This window comes from Alosa alosa, chromosome 20 (genome assembly GCF_017589495.1).
Source record: "Alosa alosa isolate M-15738 ecotype Scorff River chromosome 20, AALO_Geno_1.1, whole genome shotgun sequence".
Classification (NCBI taxonomy): Eukaryota; Metazoa; Chordata; class Actinopteri; order Clupeiformes; family Clupeidae; genus Alosa; species Alosa alosa.
In genome coordinates this window covers 23,436,815-23,451,814 of record NC_063208.1, presented here as the reverse complement: position 1 = coordinate 23,451,814, position 15,000 = coordinate 23,436,815, and the positions used below count along the sequence as shown (strand labels likewise).

The 15,000-nt window shown below is 45.6% G+C and overlaps 1 protein-coding gene across 1 annotated transcript in view; it reads left to right on the top strand.

Moving 5' to 3' along the window:
* Window positions 1-15,000, top strand: part of LOC125284873 (cytoplasmic dynein 1 intermediate chain 1) — a 75,041-nt gene that overhangs the window by 46,054 nt on the left and 13,987 nt on the right. Inside the window, 5 exon segments of the mRNA XM_048229014.1 lie at window positions 6,357-6,504; window positions 6,819-6,820; window positions 8,344-8,457; window positions 10,307-10,440; window positions 11,168-11,312. Of these exon segments, the coding sequence (XP_048084971.1) occupies window positions 6,357-6,504; window positions 6,819-6,820; window positions 8,344-8,457; window positions 10,307-10,440; window positions 11,168-11,312 (543 nt within the window).

Here is a 15,000-nt window from a genome sequence, read left to right as displayed (position 1 = left end):
CTATATGCTCAGAGAATTTCGGTCATCAATTACAAAGTTTTATATGCCGATCTAGTTGGGGTCAGTGAAGTTGAGTCAAGCTGGATGTTAATCTGTTGAGGAATAGCTGTTTTAGTTGGAAACACCAAAAACTCTGTTTTTTTTGAGAGATTCTTGAAGGTGCCGATCTTTCATCCAGGCTGAAATATCCTTAAGGCATGCAGAAATCCGGTGGGAAACACTAGAGTCATCAGGTGGGAAAGACAGGTAAAGTTGAGTGTCGTCTGCATAACAGTGATAGTCAAATCCATGGGAGCGAATGGTATCACCTAAGGAAGTGGTGTAAATAGAGAAAAGCAAGGGTCCTAATACTGATCCCTGAGGCACACCTGTGGTGAGGTCATGAGACTTAGATACCTGTCCCTGCCAAGACACGTTGAAAGAACGCCCTTTAAGGTGAGATTCAAACCAATCAAGAGCTTTTCCAGAAATTCCCAGTTCAGATAGTATAGATAGGAGAATGTCATGTACATTAAGATTATTTTTGGCTGGGCCAAGGTAGTGAAAGAGGGAGTGAAAGAGAGAGAGAGAGAGAGAGAGAGAGAGAGAGGGGTGAAGAAGGAGAGAAAGAGAAAAAAGATTTGCTGAAAGAATGACTGCTTGTATTTTTGGCATTCTTTTCCCTTTTTTTTATTTTCTGAAACGGAGATATGGTATTACACAAGCCGTGCCAAGAACCGCAAAGTGACAAAATCCACAGGGCGTCGTTATAAAAAAGAGAAGAAGAGAGTGAGAGAGAGAGAGACAGAGATTGAGAGAGTGAGTAAGTGAGGGAGGGAGATAGAAAGGGATGCCAGCGGAGGACAGCAGAGTACATCTGGTCCTGATAAGTGGTGCTGAAAACCATATGATTGTGTCGGGGCGGGGGTGGGGGTGGGGGTGGGGGTGCTTGGAGGGGCTGGGGGTGGTGGTAGCTGTGGGGGTGTTCTTTGGAACTCTCCTGTGTACGCTGTCTGTAACGCACTCCCTCCTTCCATACCAAATGGCTTCAACTTTGTCGCCCCTTTTCTTTTTCTTTTCTTTTCTTGTTTTTTTTACTCAGAAAAAGAGGAGGAAAGATTGTCGGGTGAAGTGGTGAAGTGATGGAGGGAGAGGTGGGTGGAGGGGGTAAGGGTGAGGTGACGAAGGCGCTTGTGTGTTTCTCCCTTCTAATCCACCGCTCTGTGCCGTCTCTCATCATAGTTCAGCCCCTGTGTAGTACTCCAAACAGAACACTTCCTATTAATATAATGCTGTCTGCCACCAGCACTTAGCAGCCCTCCGATGCTATTAAAACTCAGGGACTAGACATACACAGACACACACACACAAACATACACACACACACTTATACTGTACACATAAACACACACACACACACACACACACATACACACATAAACATACACACACACACACACACACACACACACACACACACACACACACACACACACACATACAGACACACACACACACACGCACAGAGGTGAGGGAACTTTTGAGAAGGTATTTCTTTATCAGTAATGCCGTTATTTCTTGCTTTCAGACTCCCAGAGCAGAAAATTGTCTCTAAATGGTATTTTCGCTGAACCTGTCAACCTGTCAGACATCATCTTATGCTCGCTCGCCGAGCTGGGCTGCACACCGGGGATTTTAGGAGTTGACTGATGAGAGCCGACCGCTGGCTGAGAGTAGTCAGATGGAAGAGGCAGTGTCACATGTTGGGACAAATAATGCAAATACGAATGCAAGTGGCAGAACTAAATAATTGGCAGAATAAATGAATGAATGATGGATGAGAGCATGGCTCTATCGATGGATGGATGGATGGATGGATGGATGGAGAGTATTTTGTTGAGACATGTCCTAATCAATCAAATCTACTAGTTCATGTGTAATAAGGCCAATTCAAAATGTTGGGGAGTAGATAGAGTTGATTCAGTAACAGTAGTAAATACTATAAGCGCTACCAACAAACGCATGCAGTAAATGTAAAGGCATGGCCTCTCTCAGTCGGCAACCACTCGCTCTAATATGACAAGCAGGCCCCGGGAGTCGGGCTCCGTGCGTCGCCTCGCGTCGACTAATTTCCCCTCTGGCAGAACCCGACCAAACTGGTCCACCGGGACAAATTGAGCCGAACCCAGTAGCGGCGGTGAAGGCGGGGGTGGGTTGTAGCAGCTGGGTGGTGCGGAGCGCGGGCTCCCCAGTCTCCAACTACCGAAAACACGACCGGCTGCATTGGCCCACTTTAGATGGGGGAACTGATAGAGGGGAAGTGTGTTGTTTTTTTCATGGACATATGGTGTGAATATATGGCCGATTTCTTGGTCTTTTTTCTCGGTCCTCCTCCTCTTTAATGTCTTAAGGTTGGCACGTCTGCATCGTCTGACTTCAGACGAAGTGGGAGAAAAGGAAGAGGGAGAGCGGGAGTTCAGATGACATGTTCGAGCGGAGGGGTCTGCGATTCATTATGTCAGCGTTGAGGTTCTCAACATTTTTAAGTATTTGCCTCGCGTTTGTGTTAATGAGATCAACATTTTATGCAGTTTTATGATAGGAAACATGTCAGCAGCACACAGATGGCTTTAAATCAGACTGTATTAAAAGGCCTTCACGATGAGTCCTGTTGAAAAGGAAGACCCTCGTTCATATACTGCACGGGCTGCATCTACTGTTTTAAAGAGCGGACTACTGGAAATACCTCACCGAAACACAATTCCCTCCTGACTACACACACTGTTGTGGTTTCTCTCGCGTTTCACAATATGAGCTAAGTTCTGATCAACAGTGACAGATTACGTTTGGTCGCATAGTTTTACATGTGTGCATTTTCCACCCATGAAGTTGACCCTGTGGCCCTGCTAATTTACTGCTATCCCTACGCTACAGCTGTTTGAACTGCGGCACCAAAGCGACACGTATGTACAACTAATAAACATGCTGTTTTGATAAAAACACTTGCCAAGCATTGAGGTAAGAGATGGTCCCTGCGCTTTAATTGGCCCGCGCTGCAGGAAGAGGCTTGTGCGCGCCACCTGATAGGCTGTTGGCGTGGCGCATCAGCTGTATGGTTGTGGTGCAGGGGAGGGTTTTGGGTTACGATGGGTTCATTAAGTGCCTTGATTAATGGGCTGGGGTAGCGGAGGGACTGGCCTCTGGTCACAGTGACCCACGACTCACGCTCATTAGAGCTAATGAAGCACAGGTCTATGGAGTGGGTCACTGATGGATAGGGAAAGAGAGAGAGAGAGAGAGAGAGAGAGAGAGAGAGAGAGAGAGATCGAGCAAGAGAAATGGAGAGAGTGAGGGAGAGAGAGATGGAGAGAGTGAGTGAGAGAAAGAGATGGAGAGTGAGGGAGAGATGGAGAGAGGGGAGGGGTTAAGACAGAGAGAGATGGAGAGAGAGATGAGGAAGAGAGAGAGATGGACAAAGAGAGAGAAGGCAGGGTGAAAGAGAGAGATGGAGAGAGAGGAGGGGGAACAGTGTGTGAGAGAGAAATAGGGAAGGAGAGAGAAAGCGATGAAGAGAGAGAGAAAGGGGAGAGAGTGTGTGAGAGAGAGAGCGGGGAGAGAAAGAGGGAACAAGAGAAAGACAGCATCAGTTGGGAAAGAAAAAGGAGGAGAGAGGGACAAAGAAAGAGAGATGAAGGAGAGTGATGAGGGTGAAGGAGGGAGGAGAGAGAACTGAAGAGAGAGAGAGATAAAGTAGAGAAAAGAGGTGAGGAGGTCAGTGATGTGGCTCTGATTGAAATGGTCTTCAGTCCACTCAGTCTCTCAGTTAACATGAAAGACTCACAGTGGAGCAGTAACACAGGAAGTAATGCCAGACTGCCCTCTGAAAAAAGACAGCAGGAAAAAAGACTTCAGGAAAAATTTGGGCAGTCGGTTCTTTGAGAGAGAGAGGGAGAGAGAGAGGGAGAGAGGCAGAGAGAGAGAGAGGGAGGGAGAGACAGACATATGAGAATCACCCGTAAGCCATGACCTCTATGTTCTCAGATATCGATCGATTTATTAACCAGAAACTGTTGACTTTGAAACATTCCACCCGCAATGTTGAATAGAAACCCGTATGGCTAATGTATACGATGTGTTTGGTGTCATTCATTCCATAATATCTTCCCCCGTTGGCATGTCCACGAGAAAGCCTCAGTAAGTCAGGCAATCAGTCCAAATCTATCCCTGACTCCCAAACATTCTCCGATTCTGACCATCAAACATTGTCTCTTAATGCGTTCGAACCTTAAACCAGATTTTGCCTTTGTCCTGTGCGTAAATAAATCCACTTTTTTCTCTTTCCCACTGGACCGCCAACGCCACCAGACTTTATTTTTATCCCCGGAGCTTCGGTTTATTTTGAAAAAAAGGGGGAAAAAAAAAAAAAAAAACGCCTCACATCTGAAAGCCTGCACCCTGGCCTTTTTGGAAGCCATATTTTCTTTTGGGAGGAGGGGACGTGGAGAGTGAAGAGAGAGAAAAGAGAGGAGAGGAGAAGCGTGTTTTCTTTTGCTCTGGTTTGTTTTCCAGTCACTTTAAAATGAACTCGGGGTGCATGGCTTGGCGGCTGCAGATGGTTTTGTGGGAGGGACAGAGAGAAAGAGAAAAGAAAGGGGGACATAGAGAGAGAGAGAGAGAAAAGGGGAGAGAGGGAGGATGATGAAGAGAGGGGAGAGAGAGAGAGGTAGATGGGGGGAGAGAGTTTTCGCTCTGGTTCAGTAGCCACGGGAGAGCAAAGCAAACAGTGTTTCTTTCTGTTCCAAGTGTCGGGGTGAGGTGCAGAGTGGAGTAGAGGGGTAATGTGAGAGAGAGAGAGAGAGAGAGAGAGAGAGAGAGAGAGAGAGAGGGGGAGAGAGACAAAGAGAGAGAGAGAGGGAGAGAGACAAAGACAAAGAGAGAGAGAGAGAGTGATAGTGAGTGAGTGAGAGAGAGAGTGGCGTCTGGCCGTGTGGGATCGCTCACAACTAATCAGCCAGGAGTCTCCACAGCACGCACCACAGCCTTCTCCCACTGTCTGATGAAAAACCTCCATCCCAGGAAAACACACACACACACACACACACACACACACACACACACACACACAAACACACACACACCCTCTCAGATAACACACACACACACACACACACACACACACACACACACACACACACACACACACACACACACACACACACACACACACAGATAGTACACAAACAAACATATTCAAAGACACATTTGTGCACACAGCCATATGCACTCAATGCGCTCACACACACACACACACGCTCACACACACACACTCACACACAAAGGGGCTCAGTAAGAAGAAAACACTTCAAGGGGAACAGAAACTCAATCAACAAAAAACAGGAAACCTCAGGAGCTCTCTCACTGTCTCCTCTCTCACACACACACACACACTCACACTCTCTCACTGTCTCTCTCTCACACACACACACTCACACTCTCTCTCACTGTCTCTCTCTCACACACACACACTCACACTCTCTCTCACTGTCTCTCTCTCTCTCACACACACACTCTCTCTCTCTCTCTCACACACACACACACACACACTCAGCAGAAGAGGAGACGAGGCCACACGTCTCGCTCCACCGGCTGCTGTTTATGATTGGCTAATATGAAACTGCTGGAGCCACAATCATCTGCATTGTCTCTCCACACTCCATCACACACACACACACACACACACACACACACACACACACACACACCCTCGACCCATCAGCACCACAGAGCCTCTTGCTCATCTGTTCATCTGTTCTTTCTCCATTTCTCTGTCTTCCCCCATTCATACATCACTTTATCTTTCTTCTATTTCTGCAAACTTTATTTCCGTCTGTTTCTCTGTCGCTGCTCTTTGTCTGTCACCTTCCTTCTGTCTGTAAAATATATCACTCCAAATTCAAATTCAAATTCAAATATGCTTTTTTATTGGCACGACAAACCATATGATGCATTGCCAAAGCTGTTCACAGGAATAATAATAATTAAAGAAAATACAAATACAAAATGATATAAACATGTACAAACATTACAAACATTGTTACACTTCACACACACACACACACACAGCACGCCACAACCATACAAGACCATTGTCTGTACTGCGTGCATAGGAAAACCAAGACAGGACAAAACAAAACAAAACAAAACAAAAAACACTCTCTCTCTCTCTCCCTCTTTCCCACTCTTTCTCACACTCTCCCTTTCTCTCGCTTTCTTTCTCCCTCTGTCTTCCTCTCTCTCACACTCTCTCTCTCCCTTTCTCTCTTCCTCGCTCACTCTCTCTCACACTCTTTCTCTCTCTCTCTCTCTCGCCCCTCCAGTCTCCAGTGGTGTCGGTAGGCTTTGCGCGGTTCCATCCCAACCTGGTGGTGGGGGGCACCTACTCTGGTCAGATCGCCCTGTGGGACAACCGGAGCCACCGGAGGACGCCGGTCCAGAGGATTTGCCCCCCCTGTGCACAGTAACACAGTAAGACACACACACACACACACACACACACACACACACACACACACATAACCCTTAATACACACATACACCCTTACAAAATACCCACCTACATGTATTCATGTATACTTACATACAGATACCTCAACCAACATTGCCCAGTCCCCCCACTCACCCCACTCACACACACACACACACACACACACACACACACACACACACACACACACACACACACACACACACACACACACACACACACGACCCTGGATGCCATACATGCTGACTGTTTCCACTCCCGTGCCCCCAGTAATGAGAGTGGCGTCTCATCTGAGCCGTCCACGCGCTGAAAGACGCCTTTGTGAACCGCAAACAACAAATCAATGTGCTGGCAATCAGGCCCGCGCGCGTTCACCCCGTCCCATCCAGTGCATTGGTCTGGTGTCCAGAGACCGGCGTCCAGTTTTAGTAAGTAAGTGCTGCCGACTCAGCCCCCTGGTCATCATACCGCACAGGCGGCCTATTGTCTCTGAGGAAAAGAGCAGGGGAAGACATGCAGGGGAGTAGGTATGTGTGTGCATCCAACACACACACACACACACACACACACACACACACACACACACACACACACACACACACACTTCACACACTTATGTATAACATACACAAAGTGATAGACATACACACACACACACACACACACACACACACATAATTGTACCCAGTTATGCAAATATTATTAAAATGTTATTTGTTTGTTATTTGTCACATAATATAGAGATACTATTGTAAAACAGTGAAATGGCATTAGTTGATCAATTTCATCCTGTGTAGAGGGATCACCAACTATATATAGAGATGAATAAATAAAGATAAAAAAAGATTTAATAAACAGTGAGTGGGGGGTGCAATGTGTATGTCGGGTCCATGTAGATCTTCCACCTGTAGTGGAAGATAGCCTAAAGAAAAACAAAAAAAACATGTCAAACAGATCTGTGTGTGCAAGTGAAAGAGAGAGAAGAAAATATGAATACAGACAGACAGATGGGGGAGTGAGAGAGACAGGGAGAGAGGAGAGAGGGAGAGACAGGGAGAGAGGAAGAGAGGAGTGGCAGGGAGAGAGGGAGAGAGGAGAGAGGGAGAGACAGGGAGAGAGGAGAGAGGGAGAGAGAAGAGAGGAGAGACAGGGAGAGAGGAGAGAGGAGAGAGGAGAGAGGAGAGACAGGGAGAGAGGAGAGAGGGAGAGAGGAGAGACAGGAAGAGAGGAGAGGCAGGGAGAGAGGAGAGACAGGGAGAGAGGGAGAGACAGGGAGAGAGGAGAGACAGGGAGAGAGGCACTGCTGCTACAGCGGCCATATTTGACTTATTGACCGTTAAAATGGACATTAAGATTCCACTCTGGATCAAAGGTGGTATATGGACTCTTATCAAATGTACACTGCCGTTCAAAAGTTTGGGGTCACTTAGAAATGTTCATTCCACTTTAGTATAGACAGAATACCAGCTGAGATCAGTTGCATTGTCTTTTTAATCAGGGCAGCAGTTTTCAGATGACATTATGTGCTTACATAATTGCAAAAGGGTTCTCCAATGTTTTCTCCGTTAGCCCTTTAAAATAATATCAGATTAGTAAACAGAATGTGTCTTTGACCATTGGATGAATGGTTGCTGATAATGGACATCTGTATACTTACATGTAGATATTGCATTAAAGATCAGCCATTTCATTTCATTTCTGTCATTTACAACATTAATGATGAAAACAAGGACATTTCTAAGTGACTCTTAGAACTTTTGAACGGTAGTGTATTTCAGCAAACTGAAGTGAAAAGGCCTCCCACTGTTCCTTCCTCCCAGCACCCCGTCTACTGTGTGAACGTGGTGGGCACCCAGAACGCCAACAACCTCATCACCGTCTCCACCGACGGCAAGATGTGCTCCTGGAGCCTGGACATGCTGTCCCAGCCGCAGGCAAGTCCAGCTGTGTCCCCACCCTCTTCACATTGTCCACCCATAGCAGCATGGCCACCATTTTCTGTGTCTCTACCACTTCATCGGCTCCAGCAATGAGGCCCTCATCTCCTCAGCAGGGTCCCCACACTCATGAACTTAGAGCCCTGTTACAGTAATCCACTTCCCCCCGTCTCTGATCACTGATCACTGCTATGTATCAGTCAGAATGAGGACCAGATGGAGGGCTCGGGAGGACTTGGGTGTTTTATCTAGCCTGGCCCGCAAACCCAGCTCTTCAGAGATGAATAATGAAGTCAACAGTAATGAACTCAATTTCAGTCCTCAATAGCTAATCAGTTACAGGGGGTTTCCCAAAAACACAGATATACTTACATACAGCACAAGGCATTTGAACACCAGAGAGGTCTCTGCTAATTAAGACAGCGGGGCCCAGTTTCTGCTGCGCTAAAGCAAATCTTGATACAGTATTTATTTTAATACTTCCTTAATTACTGTGCATGCAGTGATTCTAGTCTCATGCACTTTTGGTCAAACTCAGTGAATCGCTTTTTGCGGTGCCTCAGCTGTCCACTCAGTGTTTGCGCTGAACAATCTCCAGTGTTCGTACACAGCCTTGACCAAGCCATTAACAATCCTAGCCAATCAACACAGCCTCTTCAGGAACACGATTGAAAGAGGTACAGTTTGATTGGCTGTTGAGAAACCAAAACCAGATCATGGGCTAGATCTGTATTATTATAATAAATAATACATTATACATTATTATAAATGTATAAAAAATGAAACATTGCTGTTTGGTCCCTGGTGCTCTGTCAGTGTCAGTCCTAACATTAAGTGCAAATATGTTTTAGCAAATTGTCCCCTTGGAATAATGAAGTTCTCTGTGTTCTGAGATATTGAGCTTCAACATTTTTTTAATTTAGTTATACTGAAGTAGAACAAGCCTCTTATGTATTTTTTAAAATGTCAAGAAACATCTCTCCTCACCTTATTAAGTTTTCACAGAATAAGAAATAATGTTTACGTCAATAATATTTTTGAGGAACACGCCTGGCCCTCCCCACTTCCACATTCAGGCCACTCATCTCACCTGTCCAGCTCCACCACCCCAATCCCTGCTCTACTTAACATCTGACCTCCAGGCTCCCCAACTCTGTGTCAGTAGGATTGGACCCCTGTGCAGGTTGGGTATCATGTAGAGCTGCAGAGTGACAAATTACTACTTCAATGGAGCATGATCTAAACTGACAGTCTGTGATCATTCAGGCTTAACTCCCTTACACTTTTTCTTCTTATGTGGCCTGAGGTGTCATGTACTTTAGCAATTCTCCAGTTCAAACAACTTCAGTGACCTAGTTACACTTTATTTCATTCCCATTTGACATATTTATCCACAGATAAGTCACAGATAAAAGACTCAAATGTCTATTCTGAGAGCTGTGGTGTAGAGAAGCTGAGAGAAGAATGTTAAAATGCTGGTGAATCTCATCAGAGAGAATGTTGAAAGTGGAGGGCGGCTCGGAGCTGTCTGTTCTTGCTCCAGTAATCTAGACTCAGAGACCTTGTTTTTGCTGTGGTGTGTGTGTGTGTGTGTGTTTGTTTGTGTTTGTGTTTGTGTGTGTGTGTGTGTGTGTGTGTGTCTGTGTGTGTGTGTCTGTGTGTGAGAGTGCATGTGTGAATGTGTGTGTGTAAATGTGTGTGTGTGTGTGTGTGTGTGTGTGTGTGTGTTTGTTTGTGTGTGTGTGTGTGTGTGTGTGTGTCTGTGTGTGAGAGTGCATGTGTGAATGTGTGTGTGTGTGTGTGTGTGTGTGTGTGTGTGTGTGTGTGTGTGTGTGTGCGCGTGCAGGAGAGCATGGAGCTGGTGTACAACAAGTCCAAACCGGTGGCTGTGACAGCGATGGCGTTCCCCACCGGAGACGTGAATAATTATGTGGTTGGAAGCGAGGAGGGAACGGTCTACACAGCCTCTAGACATGGCAGGTAGGATGGGTGGAGGTGGAGACACACACACACACACACACACACACACACACACACACACACACACACACACACACACACACACACAACCTATGACCCATTAAGACATACATTTGTATGTTTCACTGCAAGACATATTAAAGAAGAAGGCCTCGCTCACTAGGTGGAGGTAAATACATAGGACTGAGACTCAGTAAAGGGCATCAGTTCCAGAGTTTGTAGAGAACACAAGACCAGCAGACACACATGCACTTAACAGTTCACGGAGTATAAGCACCAGTCAAAAAAATCATGAATCTCATGAAGAGGTAAAAAACATATATATAAATATATATATATGTTGCACACAAGACCAGCTATAGAAAAAAAGTGTGACTTATAGTCCGTAAAATACGGTACATGCAGACATATGCATACACCTATGCAATGTATACACACACTCACACATCATTCGCTTGCATACGTATGTATATACACAGACTCATACATCTTTTCACATACTTTCTGAATGCAACCACCTTGATGACTTTTTAGAAGTGCAGCTCATTGCTCCATGCTGAGGCTGGAGGAAGAGATATCGTTGGTTCCATTTTTTCTTTCACTTTCTATTCTTTGATTTCTGATTAGCTGCCTTTAATAGTCTAGCTAAATGAGCTACATTTTGAGAATGCACTACACTGTATACTGTCCTGTATAGTATCTCACCCTAGCCCCGTCTCCTCCACAGTAAGGCTGGCATCTGTGAGATGTTTGAGGGCCACCAGGGTCCAGTAACAGGCATCAGTTGCCATGGCGCTGTGGGCACCGTTGACTTCTCCCACCTCTTTGTCACCTCCTCCTTTGACTGGACTGTCAAGCTGTGGAGCACGAAGGTACGTCAGGCCTCAGTTCATGATGCAATGTATGTATCAGTAGTTTACAAGAACAAATAATACACGTGTATATGACACTGCCATGTGGCTAAAGTTTGTGGTAGAAACAAAGAATACAAAAAAATAAGTGTTTTCATCTTTTTTAACATTTTTTATGAAAAATGGCATGTCCACAATTATTCATGCCCTTTTTAAATAATCAGCACCTTTTTAGTGGCAGTCTGGGTTTTGAGGCAGGAACGATTCTTTGCGACCTTCTCAAAGTAAAAGGTAACACTAAAACAAGGGGCTACATTAAGATTCTGGAGGAAAAGATCAGGCAGTCTGCCGAGAGACCTGCCCCAATAGGCAGCATTGGGCCATTAAACCACACAATGATCCAAAACATAAAACCAAACAAGGCAAGAAATGGTTAACAGAGAACAGTATCAACATTTTAGAGTGGCCCAGCCAGAGTCCAGACCTCAATCTGTCAAAAAAGTGAGCACAAGGCCAGATGGCAAAAAATCATTCCTGCCTTAAAACCTGGATGGCCCAACTCGAGGGGCGGCAACAAGCATGCATTTAAAAATCTCACTGCAGGCAATTGGATAACACTAGACCATGTTTACTCTGAATTATTTCGGACTTCGACGCAATCGGATAAGACTACGACCAATGTGTACTGTCCTCCAACGTTGCAGCGCTGTCTTCATCAGTTTAGCTGGTTTCCCGGAATGTTGGGGTAAAAGTAACGTGCAACATTGCTCTTTGCCAGAGTGTCTCGCAGAGACAATTCCATTGTGCTCTCGCGAGAACTCTGGATTTCCAGGGTATGTTTCTACCACATTGTCTTACAACCTTTAGCCATGTGGCAGTGTCATTTTCAGGCAGAACAAACATAATGGCCAAGAGAAAGTCAACATTAAATCAATATTTGCTTGGGGTATGAATAATTTTGTTCTTAACTGTATATACAAACTATGTATATACTGTATTGTGAGCAGCAATGGCATGATGATTCCTGCCCACCTCTCAGTTGAAGCCCTGTGCAGAGGGCTCCTGTGGGGAGCCATTCGGATGCCACCTACGCAATGTCACTAGAACCCTCAGTGTGAGCTAAAAGCAGCCTTCAGAGAGAGAGAGAGAGAGAGAGAGAGAGAGAGAGTATATAAGTGCCACAGTGTGTTGGCTCAGTAGGGTAAAGCATGTAGCGGGGCGCCCTGGTAAACATCAGCTGGCCCGCCAGTCTGTCAGTCAGTCAGTCAGGCAGCCAATCTCCCGGCCAGGACTGAGTGATTACGTGTCTCCGCGGCAACATGCCGACCGGACTGCGGCCTGAGTGTGGCTCAACCCACAGAAGGGGGGATAGAGGAGGAGGTGGAGGAGAGAGAGAGGTTTGTGTGTATGTGCATATTATTGTGTGTGTGTATATATATATATATATATATATATATATATATATATATATATATATATATATATATATATATATATATATATATACATTTATGTGAGTGTGTGTGAGTGTGTGTGTGAGAGAGAGAGAGAGAGAGAGAGAGAGGTTAGTGTATTTGTATGAGGGAGTGAGTTTATATGTATATATATGTGTGTGTGTTTTAGAGAGAAAGAGAGAGGAAGGAGGATGGTGGATCTTGACTGGGGTTCAAACCACACACTGGGAGGAAAGGAGAGGAGAGGAGAGGAGAGGAGGGGGGAGGAGAAGAGGCTGCAGACTCTGGGCTCACATGCTTGCCCTTTATGTCTGGAGACATGGGGTTGGACCACAGTCACCACAACCAAGGGGATAGAGAGAAAGAGAGAGAGAGAGAGAGGGAGAAAAGCTATATCTCAGTATGTATTGAACTGAGAGAGGGAGTGATTGAGTGGAGGAGAATTAAAGTTAGTGTAAAGAAGTTAGGGGCGAGAAGCACAAAGACAAACTGAGAAAGAGACACAGGAGGGCAAGGGTGGTAATCGAACATGACAATGGTCAAGTAATTGGTGTAACGACCAATGGGGGAAAAGAGCAAAATCTATATCTCAAGACTGGAGTTGGTGGAGGCTATTGTGGTGTAATAGTTCTGGAATAACAGACGAGAAAGGAACAGAGCCCATAGTCCTCATAGGCCTTCCTTCAACTGGAGACATGCAATCAACACATTTGTACCGTTCCCACATAGAGGGGGTGGGGAAGTTGTGTGTGTGTGTGTGTGTGTGTGTGTTTGTGTTTAGGGAAAGAATATATCTGATTACTTTTTTATTTTCCTTTTTGTTTTTTTAAGTGGTGTAGTTATTTTCACGCAAAGGTCCCCATGCCAGCACTGCTTTTAACTTAGGCACTGTGGGTTTCCAACCATGATTCACACTTGGAGATGCAGCTCTGTTTACCAGAATACCATACACCGGAGCAGCCATGCAATTAGCATTTACACTCAATTAGCACAGCCACTTATGTCAGCCTACACACAATAAACAAATAAAAGACTTTCAGTTCATCAGTGTACAGATTTTTAGCCTCATACTCAGCTCAGAGAAACCATCAAACTATCAAAATACAAAACGGAAAAAAAAAATGTTGACACTTTTGTGCAAAGTGTCCTTAAGTACACCAATGACTCTCTATTGGTTACCCACACAGAATCTTTGTTTCAACTATCGGCGACTGATTGCTTGTCAAGAGTAAATCACATACTCTTCAACAGTTGCCAATAGCAAAAGCATTCAGTGGGTGTACGTTAATTACGGTACGGTAATTACGTTTCAGGGCTGCAGGACAGACAGTGATGACTTACAAATTAGCACTTACCAGTCTTATGCATCATGATCAATAACTCAATTAGCAGGGCATTTTTCTGCCTAGAAATTCCAGTGGATGTTGTGATGGGAAGCTATCGATAATTTACTACATCATAATCATGCCTCAAGGTACTAAGTGAAGAAGGCCGTAAATTAAAGTTAGCGTTGCATGGTGCAAGCCCCCCCACCACCACCACCACCACAGCAGCAAAAGGGGCATAGCCTGAAGAATCAAAGGCGCTCTTCTCAAAGATGCCTGCCGCGAGCTAAACACACACACATACATATGTTGTGTCTCTCTTTTTTTTCGCTCTTTTGACACATATTAAAACATTCCTGGGATGGTGCGTGCGCATGTATGTTATTTCGTGGCTCCGGGGGAATTCCCTCGCCTTTGAGGACGGCCACAGGAATGCGTGTCTGTCTCCCGTCCCCGCGGACTCGGCCCTGGGTACACCTTGGCTGACTGGCTCCCGTTTGCTTACCTTAGGCAGCCCTTCGAGACCCCCCCTTTCTCCACCAGCAGCCAGCGGCTCCACTCACTTGGAAAAGACTTGACTTGAAGAGAGACCAGGGTGGGGGTGTGATGGGGGAAACGAGTGAGAGGGAGAGGAGCTGAAAGATAGAGGGTGAGAGAGAGCTCTCAATGTGTTTTTACACTCACATATACAAATATTGTGGTGGCGGGAACACTGGCCACAGAGCGAGACTGCTGATGAGGCGGCGGCATGAGTGAGAGGGCGAGACAGACAGAGTGAGTGAGACAGGCCCTTTGAGAGGGCGAGACAGACAGAGTAAGAGAGACTAGCCCTCTGAGAGGGTGAGACAGACAGAGTGAGAGAGACAGGCCCTCTGAGCAAATGGCATGATTTTAGGTTTTATTTCTGTTGTTATTTCCCTATTTGTCATT